This window comes from Hypomesus nipponensis, chromosome 2 (assembly GCF_054491055.1).
Source record: "Hypomesus nipponensis isolate SF chromosome 2, ASM5449105v1, whole genome shotgun sequence".
Classification (NCBI taxonomy): Eukaryota; Metazoa; Chordata; class Actinopteri; order Osmeriformes; family Osmeridae; genus Hypomesus; species Hypomesus nipponensis.
In genome coordinates this window covers 13,195,915-13,222,205 of record NC_140362.1, presented here as the reverse complement: position 1 = coordinate 13,222,205, position 26,291 = coordinate 13,195,915, and the positions used below count along the sequence as shown (strand labels likewise).

General features: G+C 49.4%; 1 protein-coding gene across 10 annotated transcripts in view; it reads left to right on the top strand.

Annotated features, from left to right (window-relative positions):
- The window catches only part of plecb (plectin b), a 71,353-nt gene extending 45,351 nt beyond the window's left edge, over nt 1-26,002 (top strand). For 8 of the 10 annotated variants that reach the window (XM_084707046.1, XM_084707037.1, XM_084706971.1 and 5 more), the window contains 27 exons: nt 704-799; nt 1,416-1,543; nt 2,843-2,936; nt 4,080-4,234; nt 4,461-4,572; nt 4,801-5,001; nt 5,118-5,195; nt 5,342-5,503; nt 5,677-5,781; nt 5,922-6,017; nt 6,170-6,295; nt 6,487-6,639; nt 6,822-6,976; nt 7,215-7,341; nt 7,806-7,989; nt 8,264-8,284; nt 8,856-9,013; nt 10,024-10,205; nt 10,395-10,533; nt 10,934-11,290; nt 11,507-11,590; nt 11,693-11,797; nt 11,963-12,061; nt 13,715-17,068; nt 17,644-24,677; nt 24,900-25,013; nt 25,191-26,002. In XM_084707046.1, the coding sequence (XP_084563172.1) occupies nt 704-799; nt 1,416-1,543; nt 2,843-2,936; nt 4,080-4,234; nt 4,461-4,572; nt 4,801-5,001; nt 5,118-5,195; nt 5,342-5,503; nt 5,677-5,781; nt 5,922-6,017; nt 6,170-6,295; nt 6,487-6,639; nt 6,822-6,976; nt 7,215-7,341; nt 7,806-7,989; nt 8,264-8,284; nt 8,856-9,013; nt 10,024-10,205; nt 10,395-10,533; nt 10,934-11,290; nt 11,507-11,590; nt 11,693-11,797; nt 11,963-12,061; nt 13,715-17,068; nt 17,644-23,889 (12,717 nt within the window). In that variant the 3' untranslated portion in view covers nt 23,890-24,677; nt 24,900-25,013; nt 25,191-26,002. The remainder of the gene's footprint in view (nt 1-703; nt 800-1,415; nt 1,544-2,842; nt 2,937-4,079; nt 4,235-4,460; nt 4,573-4,800; nt 5,002-5,117; nt 5,196-5,341; nt 5,504-5,676; nt 5,782-5,921; nt 6,018-6,169; nt 6,296-6,486; nt 6,640-6,821; nt 6,977-7,214; nt 7,342-7,805; nt 7,990-8,263; nt 8,285-8,855; nt 9,014-10,023; nt 10,206-10,394; nt 10,534-10,933; nt 11,291-11,506; nt 11,591-11,692; nt 11,798-11,962; nt 12,062-13,714; nt 17,069-17,643; nt 24,678-24,899; nt 25,014-25,190) is intronic. The other 2 variants (XM_084706981.1, XM_084707027.1) reach the window with 1 other exon arrangement.
- Nucleotides 26,003-26,291: the final 289 nt, after the last annotated feature.

Sequence of the window (26,291 nt, the reverse complement as noted above, 5' to 3'; positions counted from 1 at the left end):
CACGCCCCTGTCAGGGCGTAGCTTTGCAGCTGAACCGTGGTGTGGCTCGAAGTTTTGGTCGATAGCAGAACGGGGTTGATCAGACCAGACATTCCAAACTGAGTTTTTTGTCGTTTCCTGATATTGGTTAGCCCATGTCGAGTCCCAGTTGTTCCCAATAAATATAGATTTTTTCATTTGCTTTCATGACCTCTAAAGTAGGATAGATGCTATGCTGTGACAGCAGTGTTTACCGTGGTCTTTTTTTTCACACCCTCATGCATCTTGTTTCGATCTAACCAACTGGATTGGCTTTGATTTGACAGATAATCTAGTTTGGGTTTTGGCGCGTTAAAAAGATCAAGCTCAGGACATTTAACTAAGCGTGTGTGCTTGTGTGTGTGTGTTTGTGTGTGTGTGTCTGTGTGTGTTTGGTTGTGTGAGTGTCTGTGAATCCTGGCCATGGTAATGCTGCAGTAATGTCATCAGGTTAAAGCCAACTCTAGCATTATGAAGATACAAATTAGCGAACGTGACAGTTAACAGTTGTTACCAGGACAGATGTTTTAGACGATGAAACCTTTTGAAATGTTTTAGTGATGAAACCTCACTAGGATCATTTGAATCTCAAGATCATAGATTAACTAGAGCATCTGCTTTGGGGTTTGTCTGATGTACAAAAGCGTGGGAAAATTTACGTTTTCGAAATTGAATTTCCCCTCAGATCCTGTGGCGTCAGTTTTTGAAGTTCAAAGAGACAGAGCTCCCTGCCAAGGAGACCGACAAACACCGCTCCAAGCTCATCTACCGGTCCTTTGAGGTAAGTCATGGAATCCTCCTCCCCCCCCCTCTCCTCTCCTCTCCTCCTCCCCTCCCCTCTCCTCCCATCCACTCCCCTCCCCTCTCCACTCCTCTCCCCCTCCTTCACCACATTTCAGCTCTCCTCCCCTCTCCTCTCCTCTCCCCCTCATTCACCTTACCTCTCCTCTCCTCCCCTCCCCTCCCCTCCCCTCCCCTCCCCTCCCCTCCCCTCCCCTCCCCTCCCCTCCCCTCCCCTCCCCTCCCCTCCCCTCCCCTCCCCTCCCCTCCCCTCCCCTCCCCTCCCCTCCCCTCCCCTCCCCTCCCCTCCCCTCCCCTCCCCTCTCCTCTCCTCTCCTCTCCTCCCCTTCCCTCCCCTCCCCTCCCCTCCCCTCTCCTGTCCCCCTCCTCCCCCTCACTTCTCCTCCCCTCCCCTCTACTCTCCTCCCCTCTCGTCCTCCCCTCTCCTCTCTCTCCTCTCCTCTCTCCCTTCACCTCACCTCTCCTCTCCTCTCTCCCTTCACCTTACCTCTCCTCTCCCCTCCCCTCTCCCTCCTTCACCTCACCTCTCCTCCCCTTTACTCCCCTCCCCTCTCCTCCCCTCCCCTCTCCTCACCTCTCCATGGTTCTCTCCTCAGAGTGCAGTGCACAGTGGCCAGGTGAAGGTCCCTCCGGGCTACGACCCCATCGACGTGGAGAAGGAATGGGGCCGTCTGCACGTAGCCATCCTGGAGAGAGAGCGCCTGCTCAGGATTGAGTTTGAGAGGTGAGTGGAGGATCACGCTCATCTGCTCCCTGATCTGCTGTAGCAACATCCACAGTTGGTTATCTTTCCGACACACTGTCATGAGGAACACTGGTTGGGGATAGGAGGAAAACGGGTCATTGTTGAAAAGGTTCTCATGGTCTGTGGTTGGGCATTGGTTTGTTGGGGTTTGCTGTTGGTGGTTGGCATGGAAGCTGGTACAAGCCTGCGGTTGTCATCGGGAGTTAAAGTGCCTTTGTGGTGTCCTAACGTGAACCCGGTTGTCTAGACTCTGATATGACTCAGCACCATCTGGTACCGCACTGGGTGTCTTGTGATAAACAAAATCAATTACAGACCATTATCATGGATTTCAAAGGAATTATTTGAAACTGAAGGTAAAGAGAGAAACAAATATATTCCCATGATGTAAGACTTGATCAAACACAACCCTTTTCAACCATCTAGGGCTAAGACTTGTTAGCAGGACAGAGAAGAATAGTTTGGAGAAGGAGAAGCGTTGCTCAGTGTTTCTATTACTTACTTCCTCTTGAAGATCAGTCTGCTGCCTCTGTTCTCAAGCAGTAGGGCCTGATCATATTTCCTCTCGAATGGACAGCCATCTGAGGACAGATTAACAGTTGTCCTGATGCGATATCATGAAGATAAACTGGTCCATCCATTTAAATGCTATTAGCAACATCCTGTACAGTATAAAATATGGACTTGGGAGTGTGTGTGTGTGTGTGTGTGAGAGGAGCTGGGCTGGTCCAAGGGTTGGTCATAAGACGTCTTTGTCTGGTAGCTGTTCTGAGTGTGAGCAAGCAAAGAGGAATGGCTGAACTAGCAGGGTGGACGTTAGCCCTGGTGACCAGAGACATTGTCCTCATTCAGAGGGACGCCGTCTAAACGAGGACACACCTCAGATGGCTGTAGGCGGAGGCACCGCCCCTCTTGTACCTGGGATTATACCCTAGAGAGGACAGGGAGATTATGGATTATGGCTTTTTTGACTGACCCCTGTAGATTAGAGTATCTGATACACACCAGGAGATCGTAAGTCTGTCTTCTATGGTCTTCATCTCTGTGTGTGTGTGTACGTGTGTACTGAATGTGTGTGTTTGTGTGGGTGTGTGTTGTGTTTGTGGCTCATTTGTTAAGATAATTATACTATCTTGATGTCACCTGGTTTATAATACATCAGGCAAATTATTTTAGGCCCAAGAGTTACGTCCATGGCAATCTGTTGACACAGAACCAAGTTGGGCGAGTGCCGGCTGGTCACATGACGGACACTGAAGCTCTGCTGTCCCTCTGCAGGTTGGAACGTCTCCAGAAGATCGTCACCAAAGTCCAGATGGAGTCTGGCAACTGTGAGGAGCAGCTCAACCGGCTGGAGACCCTGCTGCAGACGGTGAGTCCTCCACCTGCGGGCCAGGGACTGAGGGCTAGGGACTGAGGGCTAGGGACTGGGGGCTAGGGACTGGGGGCTAGGGACTGAGGGCTAGGGACTGAGGGCCAGGGACTGAGGGCTAGGGACTGAGGGCTAGGGACTGAGGGCTAGGGACTGAGGGCTAGGGACTGAGGGCCAGGGACTGAGGGCTAGGGACTGAGGGCCAGGGACTGAGGGCTAGGGACTGAGGGCTAGGGACCGGGGGCTAGGGACTGAGGGCTAGGGACTGAGGGCCAGGGACTGAGGGCTAGGGACTGAGGGCCAGGGACTGAGGGCTAGGGACTGAGGGCTAGGGACCGGGGGCTAGGGACTGAGGGCTAGGGACTGAGGGCTAGGGACTGAGGGCTAGGGACTGGGGGCTAGGGACTGAGGGCTAGGGACTGGGGGCTAGGAACTGAGGGCTAGGGACTGAGGGCTAGGGACCGGGGGCTAGGGACTGAGGGCTAGGGACTGAGGGCTAGGGACTGAGGGCTAGGGACCGGGGGCTAGGGACTGAGGGCTAGGGACCGGGGGCTAGGGACTGGGGGCTAGGGACTGAGGGCTAGGGACTGAGGGCTAGGGACTGGGGGCTAGGGACTGGGGGCTAGGGGCTAGGGACTGGGGGCTAGGGGCTGGGGGCTAGGGACTAGGGGCTGGGGACTCGGGCTAGGGACTGGGGGCTTAGGCCTTGGGGCTTAGGCCTTGGGGGGCTGGACAATGTGACTAGTGATGGGGGCTGGGGCTAGGATTGGGGCTAGGGTCGGGGCTAAGGTTGGGAGACTGGGGCTAGGATTGGGGCTGGGGATAGGAGGCTAATCAGATGATGTGGCCCAGAGCTGGAGCTGGAGGAGCTGGGAAACACAATCCTCTTAAAAAACAGACATAATTGTCCCCAATCACCCAATCAGTGCAACAGGACGGGTAGTCATGTCACGGCCAGTCATATGCCTGAGCTTCACAGGACGCCATGCATTCTCCCCGTCTGTCTATAGGCCTCATTCAAACCTCTCAATACCTCACTGCTCCAAACAGCATGACTCAAATCTACTTAAATCTTGACGTCCTAAGGAGTATTGACACCTCTTGCCTCTCTCCTCCTCCCCCCCTCCCTTCCCCTGCCTCCAGGATATCCGTCTTCTGAACTCGGGTAAGCCGGCCAAGCACACGGCCGAGGTGGAGCGGGAACTGGACAATGCCGACGGCATGATCCGCCTGCTCTTCAACGACGTGCAGCTGCTGAAGGATGGGCGCCACCAGCAGGCCGAGCAGATGTACCGCAGGTGAAGGAGACACCCAGTCCTCGGCATGTCTAAACTGTCAAGACAAAAACAGGCCTGTCGAACCGCATCGGGTTTTATCACGCCAACCACTCGTTAGCCAGGCTTTTCGGATCAGCCGTTTTGTGTCTACGTCCCCTGTCACCATAGCATTATCCGACACATTTTTTTTTTTTTACCGTAACGACCGTTCCGTTTCACGTTTCAAATCCTTTCTCTGTCCCTCCAGGGTGTACCGTCTCCACGAGCGCCTGGTGAACCTGCGTAGCGACTACAACCTGCGTCTCAAGGCCGCTGCGTCCCAGGTCCAGCAAACCCAGCAAACACAGTCCCCTATGAAGGTATGTGGCCTCGCTCAGGCTGGGGTTCAAGTCCTCTGTCAGCGCACCACAATACTCAAGAAAATAAATTGGTTTGCCCTCGAGCGAACATCAAAATACTCCAAACCTCTCCACCGGCTGCCCCCCTCCGCACCTTCACTGGACCTATGTGGAAGCCGGTGATGACGCGGTCTCTGCCGTAGCCTCGGGGGGTACAGACCGAACCCTAACCCTAACCCTGCCCCTCAGATGCGCCCCGAGCTGGACGATGTCACCCTGCGCTACGCCCAGGACCTGCTGGCCTGGGTGGAGGAGAACCAGCGACGCATTGAGGAGGCCGAGTGGGGCACCGACCTGCCCGCCGTCGAGTCCCAGCTGGGCAGCCATCGTGGCCTGCACCAGAGTGTGGAGGACTTCCGTGCCAAGATCGAACGGGCCAAGGCTGATGAGGTAACGCCGATGGAGTCAGAGGTCCACCAGGCTGGTTGTGGAAACAAAGAACTTCATTCGTCTCCACTCGAGCTGTTCCATAGCTGATGCATGCTGTGTATTATGTGTCTTCACAGAACCAGCTGTCTCCGGTCAGTAAGGGCAAGTACAGGGAATACCTGGGCAAACTGGACCTGCAGTATGCCAAGCTACTGGTGAGAGACCCTTCTGCTCAAACAATAAGTATAAAAGCTATTAGAATGGCTAATAGCCATTTACATTTAATAGTCTAAGATAACCTTCATAGACATATCCCTGACCACAATGTTCTTTAAAACGGCCTTCTCCTCACCATTTGCAGAACTCCTCCAAGTACCGTCTGCGGAACCTGGACTCCCTCCACGTCTTCGTCACGGCGGCAACCAAGGAGCTGATGTGGCTGAATGACAAGGAGGAGGAGGAGGTCAACTACGACTGGAGCGACCTCAACACCAACATGACCGCCAAGAAAGAAAGCTACTCGGTGAGTCGGAGGAGAAACGCCCCAAACACTAGAAATATGATAGATAGATAGATAGATAGGAATATAGCAACACGATAGCATAGCAGAGATGACATAGCCTAGCATAGACAGTATAGTTAGAGACAGATGGAGTCTGCAGAAAGTTGAGCTGACATTCCCTCACAACTCCACAGGGACTGATGCGAGAGCTGGAGATGAGGGAGAGGAAGGTGAACGACATCCAGGCCTCCGGAGAGAGGCTCCTGAAGGAGGGACACCCCGGCAGTAAGACGGTGGAGGTGAGAACATAGCGCCCCCGTCTGGGCAACGTGTGCCACGACACCACTCACGGCCGCTGTAGAGAATCTTACATCGTTCATGTCATGCCGGATGTGGGAATCATTAACCATGCAAATCCTCCCCTCCCCCCAAACCCCAGGCCTTCACTGCAGCCCTGCAGACCCAGTGGAGCTGGATCCTGCAGCTGTGTTGCTGCATCGAGGCTCACCTCAAAGAAAACACAGCCTACTATCAGGTACGCCGCCTTTCAACCCTTTAAGCCCCTTAATCGTCGCCACGCGAGGGTTCAGAGCCGTCCGTGGAATTGACCCTCGCCGAGTCCCACGCCGCCTCGTCCTCTTTCCAATGTCCGCCATTGACCTGTAGTCCTTTGCTTGTGTGTTGTAGTTCTTCGCGGACGCTAAAGAGACTCAGGAGAGGATGAGGAAGATGCAGGAGACCATGAAGAAGAAGTACAGCTGCGACCGCTCGACCACCACCACCCGCCTGGAGGACCTGCTGCAGGATGCACAGGTGAGGGTTCATCTCCTTGGCACTACATGTCCATGCGAAATCACTGTTAGCCCTCTGCGTAGCTGACCGATGAGATAAAGAAGAAGCCATTTTGGATCTTCTATGCTGACCCCTACAAAAGGCTCCATTTTCTGTAACGCTTCTCCCTGGATGGACAATCAAGACATATTATGTCCTACTCGAATTCCCAGGAGGAGAAGGAGCAGCTGAACGAGCTGAAGACCCAGGTTGCGGGCCTGAACAAGAGAGCCAAGTCCATCATCCAGCTGAAGCCTCGTAACCCCACCACGCCCATCAGGGGTAAGCTGCCCATCCAGGCAGTGTGCGACTTCAAACAGATGGAGGTAGGCATGGCAACTACTCTCTCTGGATCTGTCAGTTCTGGTTCTCTCTTCCCCCCCCCCCCCTCTCTCTCTCTTCTATCTGAGTCTCTTTCTCTCTGTCTCTCGCTCTCTCTTTGTGCGTTTGTCGCTCGCTTCACTCTTTTTCTCTCTCTCATGCCTGGGTCATCCCTCCCTCCCTGTAGATCACAGTCCACAAGAGTGAGGAGTGCGCTCTGCTCAACAACTCCCAGCCCTTCAAGTGGAAGGTTCTGAACCGCTCCGGTAACGAGGCCCTGGTCCCCTCAGTCTGCTTCCTGGTTCCTCCTGTCAACAAGGAGGCAGTAGACAGCGTGTCCAAGTGAGGCTTCAGTACACACACACACTGGTCCAGGCAGTTGGACTGCAATCTGTCTTAGGCTCGGCGAGAGCAACATCGTCAGTGGAACGTATAGACTATAACTGTTCTCGTGCCATGAACTACAGCCCACGCTTTAATGAATCAATAGATCTACTTTGTAACCGCACTACTGTTGGAATCCACTTGTGACTTAGAGCTACTAATAGCTGATTGCTAATTGTGTTCCCTCTGCCTCCAGTCTGGACGGAAGCTACCAGCAGATGTTGGTGTTCTGGCAGACGCTACATGTGGACATGAAGAGCCTGCTCTCCTGGCAGTACCTGATGAGGGACATCCAGCAGATACGCTCTTGGAACATCACCATGGTGAGGCTCAAAGCACATGAACGACAGCTCATAGAGACCTGTTAGATATAGCGTATATCTGTGCTGTGTCGATGGCGTTTATCACCTGACTCGTTCTCATTGTTAGTTGTTTTGCCTGGTTTGACCTGTAGTCAAGCGGACAGGGTTAGTTAAATCCACTCAGCTGAGTGGACAATGTCTTAAACTCTGTGGTGTCGTGGTGAGAGGTATATTTAGAACAAGTCATGGAAACACGGACATCTATCGAATTAGAGGTGCTTCTGAGGCTCTGGAATTGAATTAGAACAGGAACGTGGTCACGGTGAGGGGCCGTTTCTTGCAAAGCCTGCATTGTAAACAAAAATCCTGTAGGACTTCTGTCAAATAAACGTTCCCTGCATGTATGGCCCAATTCTTAATGTACCTAATCATGTCAATCTGTCTTCCTCACTTCTCCATCTCCCTCCCTCCCTGTCCCCCTCCAGTTCAGGACCATGAAAGTGGAGGAGTACCGGCTGGTGATGAGGAACCTGGAGCTGCACTACCAGGACTTCCTGAGGGACAGCCAGGACTCACAGCAGTTTGCCCCTGCAGACCGCATGCAGGTGGAAGGGGACTTCAACAAGACCACCCAGCACTTTGACAACCTGCTCCGCTCCCTGGAGAAAGGTGAGCTTTCTCAAAATCTCTCTTTTGTCCTATGTGAGGTACTTCAAGGAAGCTTGTTTGAGTTTACTTGGTGCAATAAAAACTGTGGAACAGTCCCAAAAGTGTGTGAGTGAAATTAAGTCAATCAAGTGCACCTCAAACTTTTAGTGGGTTTTATTTGTACGACTTAAGTCTACTTCCATCTGGTGCCCAAAATTCCTCTGAATGCCGTTTTGTGCATTTGTGTTGAGGTCAAAGTTCAGCAACAATGGGTAACTGTCAATTCACCTTCTAGGCCCTGTGGCTAAACCCAAAGGTGAGTGACATGCTAGGCTATGTGCTACTAAGCTGTTAGCTTTACGCTAAAAGCTCCAGTTCACACAACCAGCGTATGGCCATGCTTTTAACCACATGTGGGATGTTGAAAATCAAACACAAGTATTTCATCACTTCATCCTAGATACGTGCAGTTCACCTCCACTGTGATGCTTTCTGCTAGCGTCAGGGTTTTGAGTGACCGCATGAGTTTGATGCATTTGGGTTTTTTTCCGCTCATAGAACAGATGTTGAGCTGTTTCTGCATTCTGTCATTCTAAGTAGAACATTTCAGTAAAGTGTACTTGCCCAAGTGTTGGTTCTCCTGTACTACTACCTGCAATGTTTGAGCATTTTTTCAGGATGTTACTCCACAAGTAAAACACATGCATGTCTGACAACGTAATTGACACCCCGATCAAACCTATTGATCAATATCTGTTCATGCCGGAACAGATAAGGAAGACCAACACCTCACACCTCAAGACCTTGTCCCCTCTGGCCCTCTGCTCAGTGAGGATGAGGTCCAGATGGTTCTGGTTCTGACCCCGCCTCTGTGCCTACGTCCACAGGTGAGCAGGACGAGTCTGTGTGTAAGACCTACATCTCCCACATCAAAGACCTCCGTCTGCGTCTGGAAGACTGTGAGAGCCGCACCGTTGCCAGGATACGCCAGCCCATCGACAAGGACCCACTTAAAGACTGCGACCAGAAAACCAAAGATCAGAAGGTACTTGGCCACAGTAGAAGCCCTCTGAAATAAATCTGCCAGACCTTATATTCAGTGAATCTGTAGATACTCATCGTTGTCAAAATGCAGAATGACTGCATTGTTAAAAGTATTCCCTTTGGATCATGTAACCTATGATGATGGCCCAAAACAATTGGAGATGGAAAGTTGCTTAATTGGTGTGTGGAGACTCCATGGACAGAGTCAGGGAATTAAATGGCATTATGCTATCCAGTGATAAGCAGCACAACTATTTAGGGAAGGGAGAGACTGCCGAGAATGTGATACTGACCTCACTGGCTCCAGAAAGTAGACAAAGCCCTACACAGAGATGAGATAGAGAGACGGGGGAGAGAGAGAGAGAGAGAGAGAGAGAGAGAGAGAGAGAGAGAGAGAGAGAGAGAGAGAGAGAGAGAGAGAGAAGGGGGGGGGTGAGAGATAAAAAGAAGGCGAAGGATTGCGAAACTGGAGAAACAGGTTGGAGCCAAAGGGCAGCCGAATAGAAGTGGAGGAATGACTCAGTGGAAGGGAGGAGGGATGGGAAAGAGGCAGAGATAGAGGAAGGGAGGATCTCACGCTAGGGAGGACGCGGCGCCACGTTACCCTTCTCCCAGGCTGGTCTGTTGGTGCGCCGACGTGAGAAGAGAGAGGGAGGGGGGCAAAGTAGAGGAGGTGCAGGGAAGTCTGGAGGTGTCCTCTTCGTGTGCCTTGCTCCATGGAGGGTGAGGAAGGCAGTGAGGCAGTTCTGGGTGCCAGTCTGCTCCTTCGGCTGCTCTGCTCCCTGTTGGTCCTCGCGTTCTTGGGGCTCCTCTCTCTCCTCCACCGCCGCCTCCTGGGGACGAGGCAGCCGGAGATACAGAAAGGCCGCACGAAGGTTGCCTCAATCTAGAACCCAGAATCTATCTCTGCAGCGAAAGGAGGGCGACATTATTAGTCAGCGAGCTGTTCCTTGGATTACACTGTATTTCCAGTGTCTTCTAACCTGCTGTCTTTGTCTTTGCTGCTTCCAGAAAGATCAAGCCGAGCTGGTGGGCATCCAGAAGGACCTGGGCCAGGTGGCTGAAAAGGCCGAGCAGGTCCTGGCCTCCTCCTCCCCCCAGTCAACCTCTGCTCCTGTCCTGCGCTCCGAGCTGGACATCACCCTGCAGAAGATGGACCAAGTCTACATCCTGTCCTCCGTCTATCTGGAGAAGTGAGTCAACGCCACTTGTCTCTCTGTCTCTCGGCGTTACCTAGCTAGCGTTTTTTAGTGGCCTGAAGGGCACAGCAAAAATATAGCATCTTGGTTAAGTGTAGGATCTCACGGACGTTTGCCCCCTCCCCTCCCCTCCCCTGCCACCCCCACCCCACCACCTCCGTCCACTCCTCTCCCTGGCTACAGGCTGAAGACGGTGGAGGTGGTCATCCGTAACACGCAGGGAGCGGAGGGTGTCCTGAAGAAGTACGAGCAGCAGCTGAGGGACGTCCACCAGGTGCCCAATGACGTCAAGGAAGTGGAGGCTTATCGCACCCAGCTCAAGGTGAACGGCCCCTCCCTCAATCCCTCTCACTTTCCAGATCGTTCCCCTTACCCTTTTCTACCCTTTTTAGCTGAACAAGTAGGCCTCTGTCCTGAACACTCACCTTCTGTTATGAGGCACAGTGTGCCTTGTCTTCTCTCTGTTGGCAGCGATCAGAAGCGTCGCACACAATGTTTAGCAGTTTGTTTGAAGGCTTGCTGCATTAGGCTGGGCCCGTTTTGAACATTGTGGAACTCATTAGGAGCCAAAGACCTGCCAAGGCCCATGTTTTTTTAACCTTTTTGTTGGTTGTATAATTGAATGATATGTCATTCAGTCAGCTAACACAGTGTACCACTGATTAATGAGCCAAACACTCCATGATCTGCTAACCAGCTAACTTCGATGCTTCCATGTTTAGAAAATGCGTTCTGAAGCAGAAAGCGAGCAGCCTGCGTTTGACACCCTGGAGGAGGAGCTTAAGAAGGCGTCTGCAGTGAGCGACAAGATGTCCCGCGTCCACAGCGAGCGTGACGCAGAGCTGGACCACTACCGCCATCTCCTCTCGGGTCTCCAGGACCGCTGGAAAGCCGTGTTCGCCCAGATGGACCTGCGCCAGCGGGAGCTGGAACAGCTTGGCCGCCAACTGGGCTACTACCGCGAGAGCTACGATTGGCTGATCCGCTGGATAGCGGACGCCAAGCAGCGCCAGGAGAACATCCAGGCTGTGACCATCAGCGACAGCAAGACCCTGAAGGAGCAGCTCGCCCAGGAGAAGGTATACTGCTCATTTAGGTTTCATCTTGGGGTGTTGAGTTGCTGTCATAATTCGGATAATATAGCATGTGTTTTTGAATGTGGTGATGTGTTTCTGACGTCGACAATTTTTGTCTTTTTGGTGACTGGAAATTCATCTCTTAATAGTATTTAACTGTATCTAAATACTAAATACAGTTATGACCGTTCAGACAGTTCATGGAGCTCTTGTTCACAGAAACTTCTGGAAGAGATTGAGAAGAACAAAGACAAGGTTGACGAGTGTCAGAAGTATGCCAAGGCATACATTGACACCATCAAGGTAAGCATTCAGGACACTAATTTGTGAATTCAATGTGAATCCGGATAGTTTGAACTGCTTGTCATGGTAGTACTGGATAAACATGACATGTCTCTGTGGCAGGACTATGAGCTTCAGTTGGTGGCCTACAAAGCTCAGATGGAGCCTCTCGCCTCCCCTCTGAAGAAAAGCAAGATGGATTCCGCCTCTGATAACATCATCCAAGAGGTCTGTGCCACCCGCACCAGTCGAACTGAACACCAAGTCAAGAGAATATTGTCATTGGGTTGAAAACGACCAAGCGAGCATCTCTCAGGGGAAGATTTAGATTCCTAATCAGAGATGATGCAAAACTGAGGTTGTTTTTGTGTATGTTGTTGTTCTCTCCATCAGTATGTTACCCTGAGGACTCGTTACAGCGAGCTGATGACTCTCACCAGCCAGTACATCAAGTTCATCACCGAGACACAGCGCCGCCTGGAGGACGAGGAGGTGCGTGACAACTCACTGGGGAGAACAACCATACTAAGATCCACTAATTCTAACCCATAACAAACAATCAACCACTCACACACATCACACACACACACAATTACACACACAATTACACAAACACACACACACACACACACACACACACACACACAGTTAATGCATTGGTTAATGGACATTTCTTCGTATTGATTTGAAGCTTGGAACGTTGGCATGATGACTGTAGCTTCAGTATTTGTGTGGACTGATCAGACAATAAGGCAAGCTGAGGAAAGTATAAATGTGTGCCATGTTTCACTGTCCGTAACTGGTCATTTGGCACCATCTAATAATACCAGGTAAAAAATGACAATCTAGTTCAAAATGGGACCAAAATCATAATTCTCAGCATTCAATAAGATAAAGGTGATGCACGGTGTTGTTGTTGGAAGATAGTTAACTGAGTGTGGCATTCAATAACAGTTTAATATTCAGTCTGAAGCAAAAGTTAGAGAGCATCCTCATGTATTAAAAGCAGAAAACCCCTCAAATTGAATTGTACTTTGGTCCTTTCCATCTCCATTCATCTATTGTGGTGTGCCATTTGAGATATGACATAAGGGGTTCTTTCCTTCCGAGTCTTTCCTTTCTGTCATTGGCTTCACTCTCCCTTAAACTTCTATCAAAGCTCTCTGTATGCTTCAGGCTGGTCGACATGTCTTTCAGCCTTCCTTCTAGATTAACATACATTTATGTCTTTTTTTCCCGTTCTTTTCTAACCCTAATGTTTTGTTTGTTTGCTTCTCCTAACTGCTTGCCAGTGCTTTGTCATGATGAATGCTTATCTTGTTTGGGCGTTAAAGAGGTAAATAATCCCAGATATATCTCCTTTACTGTGTCATACTTCCTTCACCTTTAAATATATTAAATCTTTCAGACTATTACGCTTTTCTATCTGACTTCTCAATTCCATATCTTAATTTGCAGTCCAGTGTTTTGTTAGTTTTTTCCACTGCATCTACTAATTACTTCATTTCAAACTATCACACTATTTAGACATAATAGATATATACTTATACCTTGTCAGTTACCTATTAGCATGTTCTGAAGCCATTTTCTCCTTCCTCAAGTATTGGTTAGAGATAGTTTAGATAGTGATCCAAAGAATCCCTCGTATCCGACTTCATCAAACCACAGCTGGCTTGAAACTTTTTGCTTAGGTACTGTGTCTTTTTTGATCGATCAATCAGACTTTGTGTAGCCAATTAGCATAACAAGAGATGTTTTGAAAAAGCTACAGTTGCATGCCACGTGAGTTCCTTATTGTGTTGTGAAGTGATGTCTCATATCCATACATTAATTGACCAACTCATGATCCATAAAAAAACCGTCTTGAAATCCTTCTTTTTGTATGACTTACCTTAACATGCATCGTGATTTTTTTTAACATTGTCATGAATTTACATCTAAACATATCTTTAAGCTAATAATTAACATTTGGCAACACAGTACATGAAATTGCACTCATACTTGCGTAAATACACTGCAATTGCTTTAACAATGTCAGTGTTTTACACAAGTACAGAGGCACATTGATGTACAGTGCTACCTAACATTTTAACCTGTCATGCTTGATTATAATCCTTTCTTTACCATTTGATTCCACTAATGCAGAAAGCTGCAGAGAAGCAGAAAGCGGAAGAGAGGAAAAAAATGGCCGAGATGCAGGCCGAGCTAGACAAACAGAAGCAGTTAGCTGCGGCTCACGCTAAGGCCATAGCCAAGGCGGAGCAGGAGGCTCAGGAGCTGAAACTCATGATGCAGGAGGAGGTCAGAAGGAGGGAATGTGTCTCTGTCGACGCAGAGAAGCAAAAGCACAACATCCAGCTGGAACTGCACGAACTCAAGAACCTCTCGGAGCAGCAGATCAAAAACAAGAGCCAGCAGGTAGAGGATGCCCTCCATAGCCGCTCCAAGATCGAGGAGGAGATCCGCGTCATCCGCATCCAGCTGGAGACCACCGTCAGACAGAAGTCTACTGCGGAGATGGAGGTCACGCAGCTCCGTGACAAAGCGGCCGAGGCCGAGAGGCTGAGAAAAGCTGCCCAAGAAGAGGCAGAGAAACTCCGCAAACAGGTGAACGAGGAGACTCAGAAGAAGCGCAAAGCGGAGGACGAACTCAAAATCAAGGCCGAAGCTGAGAGGGAAGCAGCCAAGCAGAAACAGAAGGCCTTGGAGGACCTCGAGAACCTCAAACAGCAGGCCGAGGAGGCCGAGAGGCACATGAAACAGGCCGAGGTCGAGAAACATAGGCAGATCAAAGTGGTCCAGGAAATAGCTCAGAAGACTGCCGCTGCTGAGCTCCAGAGCAAACGCATGTCCTACGTGGAGAAGACATCCAAACTGGAGGAGTCCCTCAAGCAGGAGCACGGCACCGTCCTCCAGCTCCAGGAGGAAGCTGCCCGCCTGAAGAAGCAGCAGGAGGAGGCCGATAGCGCCAGGACGGAGGCCGAGAGAGAGCTGGAGAAATGGCGGCAGAAGGCCAACGAGGCCCTCCGCCTGAGGCTCCAGGCGGAGGAGGAGGCCCACAAGAAGACCGTCGCCCAGGAGGAGGCGGAGAAGCAGAAGGAGGAGGCCGAGCGTGAGGCCAAGAAGAGAGGCAAGGCCGAGCAGTCGGCCCTGAAGCAGAAAGAGATGGCTGAGCAGGAGCTGGAGAGGCAGAGGAAGCTCGCGGAGGGCACAGCCCAGCAGAAGCTCTCTGCCGAACAAGAGCTCATACGTCTCAGGGCCGACTTTGACCACGCCGAGCAACAGAGAACCCTCCTCGACAACGAGCTTTACCGCCTTAAAAACGAAGTGACTGCTGCGGAACAGCAACGGAAGCAGCTGGAAGACGAACTGGTCACGGTGAGGAGTGAGATGAACATCCTCCTCGAGCTCAAGTCCAAGGCGGAAAAAGACAGCATGTCCACCACCGAGAAGAGCAAACAGCTCCTTGAGGCCGAGGCTGCTAAAATGAGGAACCTGGCTGAAGAGGCAAGCAAGCTCAGATCCATCGCCGAGGATGCTAAGAGACAGAGGCAGGTGGCTGAGGAAGAGGCGACACATCAGAGGGCTGAAGCCGAGAGGATCCTCAAAGAGAAACTTGCCGCCATCAATGAGGCCACGCGTCTGAAAACGGAGGCGGAAATCGCCCTCAAGGAAAAGGAGGCGGAGAACGAACGACTCCGACGCAAAGCCGAGGACGAGGCCTACCAGCGGAAGTCCCTCGAAGACCAAGCCAGCCAGCACAAACAAGATATCGACGAGAAGATCATGAAGCTCAAGCAGTCATCCGAGACCGAGATGGAGAGGCAGAAGGCCATCGTCGACGAAACCCTCAAGCAGAGGCGTGTCGTCGAGGAAGAAATCCGCATTCTGAAGCTTAACTTCGAGAAGGCATCGTCCGGAAAGCTCGACTTGGAGCTGGAATTGAATAAGCTGAAGAACATCGCGGACGAAACGCAACAGAGTAAGCTCCGTGCCGAAGACGAGGCTGAGAAGATGAGGAAACTTGCTCTTGAAGAGGAGAAACGCAGAAGAGAAGCGGAGGACAAACTGAAGAAGATGACCGCCGCGGAGCAAGAGGCTGCCCGACAGCGCAAAACAGCACAGGACGAAGTGGAGCGCCTCATAAAGAAAGCAGAGGAAGCCAAAAAGCAAAAAGAGGAGGCTGACCGAGAAGCGGAAAGACATATTGTCGCAGCCAATCAGGCGGCCCAAAAATGCAGTGCAGCCGAGCAGCAAGCTCAGAGCGTTCTCGTCCAACAGAAGGAGGACAGTCTCACGCAGCAGAAGCTGAAGGCCGAGTATGAAAAGGCAAAGAAGCTCGCCAAAGAAGCCGAGCTCGCCAAGGAGAAGGCAGAGCGGGAAGCAGCCCTTCTACGCCAGCAAGCTGAGGAAGCAGAGCGCCAGAAACAGGCCGCGGTAAAGGAGGCAGCCAATCAGGCCAAAGCCCAGGAGGACGCCGAGAGGTTAAGAAAGGAGGCGGAGTTCGAGGCTGCCAAGAGAGCACAGGCGGAGCAAGCTGCCCTGAAACAGAAAGAGCAGGCTGATTCTGAGATGGCAAAACACAAAAAGCTGGCCGAGCAAACCTTAAAACAGAAGTCTCAGGTGGAAAAGGAGCTTACAACGGTCCGACTTCAGTTGGACCAAACTGACAAGCAGAAATCTCTTCTGGACGAAGAGCTGCAGCGCCTGAAGGACGAGGTGGGCGACGCCGTCAAGCAGAAGGCTCAGGTGGAGGAGGAGCTGTTCAAAGTCAAGATTCAGATGGAGGAGCTGATGAAACTGAAGCTCCGCATCGAGGGCGAGAACCAGCGTCTCATCAAAAGAGACAAAGATAATTCTCAGAAATTACTGGCCGAGGAGGCTGAGAACATGAAGAAGCTGGCGGAGGAAGCTGCTAGGCTGAGCGTGGAGGCCCAAGAAGCGGCGCGCATGAGGCAGATCGCCGAGTCGGACCTCTCCCAGCAGAGAGCCCTGGCAGAGAAAATGCTCAAGGAGAAAATGCAGGCCATCCAGGAGGCATCTAAACTGAGAGCCGAGGCTGAGATGCTCCAAAGACAGAAAGATTTGGCTCAGGAGCAGGCCCAGAAACTGCTTGAGGATAAACAACTCATGCAGCAACGTCTAGAGGAAGAGACGGAGGGCTTCCAGAAATCTCTTGAAGCAGAACGCAAGAGACAGCTCGAGATCACAGCCGAAGCAGAGACACTCAAACTCAAGGTGTCCCAGCTCAGTGATGCCCAAAACAGGGCTGAAAACGAGGCCAAGAAATTCAAGAAGCTAGCGGATGAGATAGGTGCCCGTCTCCACGAGACAGAACTAGCCACCGAAGAGAAAATGACAACTGTCGAGAAACTTGAAGTGCAGAGGCTGAGCAGCAACAAAGAGGCTGATGACTTGCGCAAAGCCATTGCTGATCTAGAAAAGGAGAAGGCTAGACTGAAAAAGGATGCTGAAGACCTTCAGCTTAAATCTAAAGAGGTATTGTGTCAAATGTGGCAAACAGAGCAGCTGGTGTCATTGTTAACCCTCTCCCTTGAACTAATCATCTGAAAATCTTTGATTTCCTTTGATATTCCTAATTTCTTCCTCAACTAACCATTTACCCCGTCACATGTTGTTGTGTTGATGCAGTGCACTTTGCTTATGAAGAGCTTATGTATCTTAAAGGTCGTTTTTTTATCTTTGAAGTGTCATTTTAAGGACTTGATTTGGACCTTGTCTGTTTGGCGTCCTTCCGTTTCGGCTCAAACTGTCAACAGGATGCTTCATCAACTGCCCCATCATTCCTATAGGGTTTTTCTCCAAACCTCTGCTGCAACAAATGAACATTAATCAATGGGGAATATGATAGTATAGACATATTTTTGTCATCCCCTTACCATTTGCCTTCTTGTGCTTATTTTGCACTATATTTTATATCTGCGTCTCTTATAAGCAGAGTGCATTGTAGCAACCTTACACCAGTACACATGAATTACATTTTGGTATTATACATGTAAAATGCCACTTAGAACATTCTAATTGTGTTGTTTGTCTCCCTCCATTTCATGTAGACTGCCGTTGCTCAGCAGAAACAAATCCAACAAGAGAAGACAATGCTCCAGCAGTCCTTCATCAATGAGAAGGAGATGCTGCTGAAGAAGGAGAAGCTCATTGAAGACGAGAAGAAAAAACTGGAGAGCCAGTTTGAGGAGGAGGTCAAGAAGGCCCAGGCTCTGAAGGACGAGCAGGCGCGTCAGAGAAAGCAGATGGAGGAGGAGAGGAAGAAGCTGCAAGCCACCATGGACGCCGCCCTCAACAAGCAGAAAGAGGCGGAGAAGGAGATGCTTAACAAGCAGAGGGAAATGCAGGAGTTGGAGAAGAAAAGACTTGAGCAGGAAAAACTGCTCGCAGAGGAGAACAAGAATCTGCGTGAGAAATTGGTCCAAATGACCATGGTGGAGACATTTCCCAACGGACAGAGCGTTCTTGATGATGTGGATGGTGAAAACCAGAAGAAAGACTCTCCCTTCTCCTTTGATGGCATTCGAGAGAAGGTCCCTGCGAGCAGACTCCAAGAAATTGGCCTGCTGACCAAAAAGGAAATGGACAAGCTGAAGAAAGGGAAAGCCAATGTGCAAGATCTCAGTCAGACCGAAAAACTAAGAACAGTTCTCCAAGGAAAAAACTGTGTTGGTGGTCTGTTGGTACAACCTCAGCAGAAGATGTCAATCTACCAAGCAATGATAGAGAAGAAGCTAGCCCCTGGAACAGGCCTGATCCTCCTGGAAGGACAGGCAGCCACTGGGTTTATAATCGACCCCATCAAGAACCAGAAGCTCTCTGTGAGCGAGGCTGTTAAGGAAGGCTTGATTGGACCTGAACTGCACAACCAACTGCTGTCTGCTGAGAGGGCTGTGACTGGCTACAAAGACCCATACACGGGCGGCTCAATCTCCCTGTTTGAGGCCATGAAGAAGGGATTGATTGATCGTGAGCATGCCATCAGACTTCTTGATGCCCAGATTGCAACCGGTGGAATCGTTGACCCAATCAACAGCCATCGCGTCCCCCTTGAAACAGCCTACAAACAGGGGCTGTTTGATGCGGAGATGAACAAGGTATTGGAAAAGCCCTCAGAAGACACACAAGGATACTTTGACCCCAGTACTAAGGAACCCCTGACTTACCTTCAGTTGATTGAGAAATGCACAACAGACCCTGCCACCGGCCAACTGCTTTTACCTATCACTGACAAGGCGGCCCAGAGCTCTCAAACCTACACAGAGGAGGAGACAAAGGACGTATTCAGCAAAACAACGGTTTCTGTGCCATTTGGAAGATTCAAAGGAAAGACAATAACCATCTGGGAGATCATTAATTCTGAGTACTTCAATGAGGACCAGAGAAGGGACCTTATTCGCCAGTACAAGACCGGCAAAATCACCATAGAGAAGATCATCAGAATCGTTATCACTGTGGCAGAGGACAAAGAGAAGAAGAATGAAATCACATTTGATGGCCTGAGATCCCCTGTCCCCGCAACTGAACTGCTGGAGTCAAAGATCATTGACAAAGACCTCTACAATAAGTTGCATAAGGGCAATAAAACAGTCCAAGAAGTTTCTGAAATGGAACCGGTTCAGAAAGCGTTGAAGGGTACAAACTGCATTTCAGGTGTAGTAATTGACTCTACCAAAGAGACAATGTCCTTCTACCAAGCTCTGAAGAAGGACATGATGAGGCCAGGTCCTGCTTTAAATCTGCTGGAGGCCCAAGCCGGATCAGGATTTGTTATTGATCCAGTAAAGAACCAGAAGCTGACCGTTGATGAGGCTGTCAAAGCAGGAGTGGTCGGCCCTGAGCTGCATGAAAAACTGCTTTCAGCTGAGAGAGCTGTAACAGGATACAAGGACCCATACACTGGAAAAACCGTATCTCTGTTTGAGGCCATGACGAAAGAGCTCATTCCCAAAGACCAAGGGATCCGGCTGCTTGATGCTCAGATTGCCACAGGGGGCATCATTGACCCAGTCAATAGCCACCGTGTCCCCCACGACGTTGCCTGCAAACGAGGCTACTTTGACGACGAGATGAACAAGACCCTATGCAACCCCACTGACACCACCAAATGCTTCTATGACCCCAATACACAGGAAAAGGTCACATACACCCAGCTTCTCAAGAGATGTGTCACTGACAAGAAGACCGGTCTTCAGCTTCTGGGCTTGTCCGAACAAGCCATCAATGCGAAGGAGGAACAGAAATACTCAGAGACTCAGACCAAAGATGCTATGATGCAGGCTACAATGGAGCTCCAGTCCGGGCCTCTTAAAGGCAAGAAGCTAACCATCTGGGAAATAATCAACTCAGAGTACCTGACTGAGGAGCAGAGACTTGAACTGATCAGACAGTACAGGTCTGGCAAGGTGACTATTGAGAAAATAATCAGGATTGTTGTCACGATTGTAGATGAGAAAGAGGCCAAGAAACAAGAACAGGCCAGTTTCAAGGGTCTGAGATCTCCAGTTCCTGCAAGTTCATTGTTTGAATCCAAAATCATCGACAAAGCTACGTTTGACCTTCTGCAGCAGGGTAAGAAGACACCAAAACAGGTCAGCGAGAATGCCAATGTAAATAAATACCTGCAGGGCTCCGACAGCATTGGTGGCATCTACCTTGAACCAACTAAGGAGAAGGTCAGCATCTATCAAGCCATGAAGAAAAAACTTCTAAGACATAACACAGGCCTTGCCCTTCTGGAAGCCCAAGCTGCCACTGGCTTCATCATTGATCCAGTTAAGAACCAGTATCTGACAGTAGATGAGGCTGTCAAAGCAGGCATTGTTGGCCCGGAGCTCCATGAAAAGCTGCTCTCCGCCGAAAAGGCGATCACTGGCTACAAAGATCCATTCACAGGCAGCAAGATCTCTCTCTTCCAAGCCATGCAGAAAGATTTGATCATCAAGGAACATGCCATGCCCCTGCTGGAGGCTCAGCTGGCCTCAGGTGGAATCATTGATGCTGTAAAAAGCCACCGTGTACCTTTAGATGTGGCCTACCAGAGGGATCTCTTCAGCAAAGAAATATCCAGCACCCTCTCTGAGCCCTCAGAGGCAAACAAATATTTCTCAGACCCTAACACAGATGAGACCGTAACGTACCAACAGCTGAAAGCCAAGTGCTCTAAAGATCCAGAGACAGGCCTGAACCTCCTCCCTCTCTCTAAGCCTCAGGCCCCTACGGTGGTGGAGAAGACCTACCTCTACACTGAAGAACAGACTCAGAGTGACCTGGCAAACACCCAGATAGACATTCCCCTCGAGGGGCTCACTGGACAGTCCATGAACCTCTGGGATGTGATGAACTCCAACCTGCTCCCAGATGATGAGAGGAAGAAGCTCATGGATGAGTACCGCTCTGGTAAGCTTACCAAAGAGCGCATGATCATCATCATCATCGAGATCATGGAGCAGAGAGAGATCTATATTAATGTTGAGGAGAAGACATCGTGCAAGACAATCCGACGCAGGATCACCATTGAGGAGCTCTACCATGCCCGCATCATTGACCTCGAGATGTTCAACCTGCTGAAACAAGAGAAGAGGACCATCCGCGACATCATGGAGTTACAGAGCGTGAAGCAGTACCTGTTTGGTACGGGCTCTGTGGCTGGGGTTATGACTGATTCCAGCTCCAAGATCAGCATTTACCAGGCGATGAAGAGAGGGTTCTTGAAACCTGAGGTTGCACTTGGCCTGCTGGAAGCACAGGCTGCCACAGGGTTCATCGTTGACCCTGTGAGAAATGAGACGCTTACTGTGGACGAGGCCGTCCGTAAGGGAGTTGTGGGCCCAGAAATCCACGATAAACTTTTGTCAGCTGAGCGAGCCGTTACAGGCTTCAAAGACCCTTACAGCAGCAAAATTGTCTCTCTCTACCAAGCCATGAAAAAAGAGCTCATCCCCGAGGACTACGCTCTGAAACTACTAGAAGCTCAGAGCTCAACGGGCGGCATCATGGATCCTGAATTCTATTTCCACCTCCCTACAGACGTGGCCATGCAGAGAGGATACATCAACAAGGAAACCAATGAGAGACTGGCCAATGAGGTGAAAGGGTTTATTGACCCTGTCACGGACGAGAAGCTATCTTACGCTGAGCTGCTCAAGAGATGCAAGTTGGAAGGAGGCTTGCGTCTGTTGTCACTGGGAGACAAGAGGCTGATGTTCAAGGGTCTGAGGAAACAGATCACCCTGGAGGAACTGTTACGCTCAGAGATCATAGACCAACAGACCGTCACTGAGCTGAACGAAGGTCTGATTACGGTGGAGGAGGTCAGCAAAAGGCTCAAGAAGTACCTTGAGGGGACTAGTTGCATTGCTGGGGTTTTCGTAGAAGCTTCCAAGGACCGACTGTCAATCTACCAGGCCATGAAGAAGAACATGATCAGGCCAGGCACCGCTTTTGAGCTCCTTGAGGCCCAAGCTGCGACAGGCTACGTTATTGACCCAATCAAAAACCTGAAACTCACAGTCAGTGAATCTGTCCGAATGGGAATTGTGGGACCAGAATTCAAAGACAAGCTGTTGTCTGCCGAGCGTGCCGTGACTGGCTACCGAGATCCCTACTCTGGTAAAACAATCTCCCTGTTCCAGGCCATGAAAAAGGGACTCATCCTAAAGGATCATGGAATACGCCTCCTGGAGGCCCAGATTGCCACAGGAGGAATTATCGACCCCGAGGAGAGTCATCGCCTGCCCGTTGAGGTGGCATACAACCGTGGCCTCTTTGACGAAGAGATGAACGAGATTCTCACAGATCCTTCTGATGACACGAAGGGCTTCTTTGATCCCAACACCGAGGAGAACCTCACTTACCTCCAGTTGATGGAGAGGTGCATCATCGACCCCGACACCGGCCTCGTCCTCCTGCTCCTCAAGGAAAAGAAACGTGAAAAGAAAACCTCCTCCAAATCTTCAGTCCGCAAGCGCAGAGTGGTAATCGTAGACCCAGAATCCGGCAAGGAGATGACTGTGTATGAGGCTTACAGGAAGGGACTCATCGACCATCAGACCTACCTAGAGCTGGCTGAGCAGGAGTGTGAATGGGAAGAGATCACAAGCACCTCCTCCGAGGGAGTCGTCAAGTCCATGATCATCGACAGGAGGTCAGGACGTCAGTACGACATTGATGACGCTCTCTCAAGAGGCCTCATTGATCAGAGTTCCCTGGACACCTACCGCTCTGGGAACCTATCCATCACTGAATTTGCTGACATGCTGTCTGGAAACATGGGAGGCTTCCGCTCCAGAACCTCCTCCTTTGGATCCACTTCCTCTTCATCCTTTGCTATGAGCCCCATACCCTCTATTAAACCTCCAGCTTCCATATGGAATGACCCCTCTGAGGAGACGGGCCCTGTGGCTGGAATCCTGGACACAGACACATTGGAGAAAGTGTCCATCACCGAGGCGATGCACAGGAACTTAGTAGACAACATTACTGGCCAGAGACTGCTTGAGGCTCAGGCCTGCACAGGTGGCATTATCGACCCAATCACAGGAGAGAAGTTTTCTGTCCCCGAGGCCACAGAGAAAGGACTTGTAGATAAAATCATGGTCGACCGTATTAACCTGGCTCAGAAAGCCTTCAATGGTTTTGAAGATCCCAGAACCAAAGTCAAGATGTCTGCCTCTCAGGCCTTAAAGAAAGGTTGGCTGTATTATGAAGCTGGACAGCGTTTCTTGGAGGTCCAGTACCTAACAGGTGGGCTGATTGAGCCTGATGTTGAGGGCAGAGTTCCCCTAGATGAAGCCATCAAGAAGGGCTCCATCGATGCTCGTACAGCCCAGAAGCTAAGAGACGTGAGTGCTTACTCCAAGTACCTGACATGTCCCAAAACTAAGCTAAAGATCTCCTACAAAGACGCCATGGACAGAAGCATGGTCGAGGAAGGAACTAGCCTCCGACTCCTAGAGGCCTCCTCCCAGTCCAGTAAAGGCCTGTACAGCCCATACAACGCCAGCGGCCCAGGCTCGACCTCAGGCTCACGGTCCGGTTCCAGGACTGGGTCCAGGCAAGGCTCCAGGAGGAGCAGCTTTGATGCCGGCAGCTCCGGCTTCAGCATGAACTTCTCCTCCTCCTCCTACACCTCCTCCAGCTACGGTCGCAAGTACGACGCAGGGCCTCACACCGGCCTCAACGTGGATGAGCTTGCCCTGGCACTCTCTGCCCTAGTCATGACCAGGCCTTGCAGCTCCCAAGAACTGGGAGCCCTCCCCTCCATGATTATGCCAATGCACACAGCAGTTGCATAATTTATAGGAAAAAAACCTTCAAAAATCAGAAAGAAACTATCATTTATTTATTCTACTCTGCATGTGGTCACATAAGTATATTAACTAAATGCAGTTGCTCATATATTATAGATGTCCAAGCCTATGCATTACCCCCCTGCCTTCAGACAATTACAAGAAAAATCAGATGTAATTGTATTGACTGTATAGACAATTTATATTTTAAAGGCAAAGCAGCGATTTTCAAATGACCACAATTTAGTTTATAGTTTGCCTTTTTGATTTGTTAACACAACTTGTCAACTTATGCTTTTTTGAAGCTAATACTTACTGTATGTACTTCGAACAGAGATATTTTTCCTATTTTCCTTTCCTTTCAAACTTAAGAATGTTTTAGCTCTTTTTTTTGTTATCTGTTTGAGGATACGTATTGATATAATCCTGATGTTTTTAGAAGATACAAAAATGTATCTGGATGTCTTTTTCTTTCTGAACGTCTGTATAGAGTTGACCAGTATATTTTTTAGGTTGAAGATTTAACAGTGTAACAGTTCCATCAAGTGACAGAGCAGATAAACACTACAAACACTGGAAGATGAAAGCAACAATTATGTTCTGCGGACTGTTCCAAATATATCATCCTAACCGAGTTCAATAGACTTGCCCCAAAGTCATCATTTCATCATTGTATCCCCCAATCCCAAACAATGTGTTTCCACCCACCACCTCCCCTCCTCCATCACCTGTTCCTGGTACAGTGTCCTCAGAAGAACTCAGGCTTCATCCCACTTCCCCTGGTTTTGGCTTCTGTAAGTTGAACATCTGCAACACGTTCAGTTTTCTCCTCTATTCCTCCTCTATTCCTGTTAGCTCCTGTTTTCATCCATTTCAATAACACTAAGAACATCTTCATTTTCAGATCCTGCCCTTCCCATCTATGTAATGTTCCAGAGCTGCAGTTCTATTGATCAAAGGTCTGTGCAATCCCGACCCGTTTTTGTTATTGATCCTTGATTTATTTGTCTTGTCAGATGACGTCACCATCTGGCAGCCATCTACAGGAAAGGACTCCCCAGATAAGCATGGCCAAGGAGCCTGTCAGTGTGGATACCTTCCTAGTTCCACCATCTCTTCCACACCTGCAGGTACGCCACCCCATCACCTCATGCCACATAAACAATATCCATGCAAAATCACATTTATTTGCATGCATGATTTTTTTCATCTACATATTTTTTCAAGATTTTTTTGTGTTCGTTTCTTTTTGGTGTGGTTGGCTTGTTTTGGTTTGCTCCAAGTCATGATTTTTGTTCTGTTTTTAGAGCTGCCATGATCTCCTTTCTTCATTGCACATCCTATTTGAAGAGAGTTGGGGTTGTCACCCCTGGATTCTTCTTGGGACTCCATATTAGGAACACATCCATCCGCATTGTTTAGGACCCGTACTTGAATGTTCGTCATATTTGCCCATTTTTTGGGGTTAACACCACTTAGATGTACACTTTATCCTTCTGTGTATGTAGAGTTTCATCTGGTTACCTGTCTCTTTTCAGGCCACATAGTGCTGTTATGCCAGCTAACTTCACTCTTAACCAAAAAAAGCAACCAGTTAAAACGCCATTGGTATTCCTGTAGGGGAATAAGATCCAATTATTGTTCCACTACACTACTGGAATGAATGTGTTTTAAAAGATACATGCATTTAATTTGCAGAAAATATGTATCTGTAAGTTCTATGCTTTTTAACCAGTGTTTGGGTTCATTTCCCAATATGTTTTTGCTCTGTTCTGCATCTTAAAAGTGTTTTACTTCTGTAAATCCTCATGTTAAAATATAATTTTTCATCATATTTTTGATATGTTATTCTTTTTTGTTGCTTTTTTGCTTTGCATGTTTTACTAACTAGGTTTTGACCATTTTGGAGAAAAACAAAGATGTATGATGAAGAGAATAAAACATATCTGCTCAGCAAAACATGTTTTGTTTAAATGCTTATTGATTGACAAGATGTACAATCAAAACGAATTGGTTGGTTTTGCTTGTGAACAGATATGTGGTTTGAGTGATATGGTGAGTGGATTTTGGTGTATGTTTTGAAGATAACCCTATAATGTAAATAAATGCGCTATGAAGAGATCCTTGTCATCCATTTATTCATGCCAATCATGCATACAATATAACAACAATTTAAACACTGCAGAACTGACTAATGGACTACAGGGAAATCACTGCATAGAGGTTTTTGCACACACCTTCACATATTGTTCTTTTCCTCAACAAGGGGGCGCCATTGAGATGTAATTTATTCTTAAACAAACTAGTCTATCTCTTACTGGAGACAGCGTTCAAGTCTTGTAAGGCATGCAAACCCTAAATGTTTCTACAGCATAGCACATACGTTAAAACACCTGTGAACTATTGTT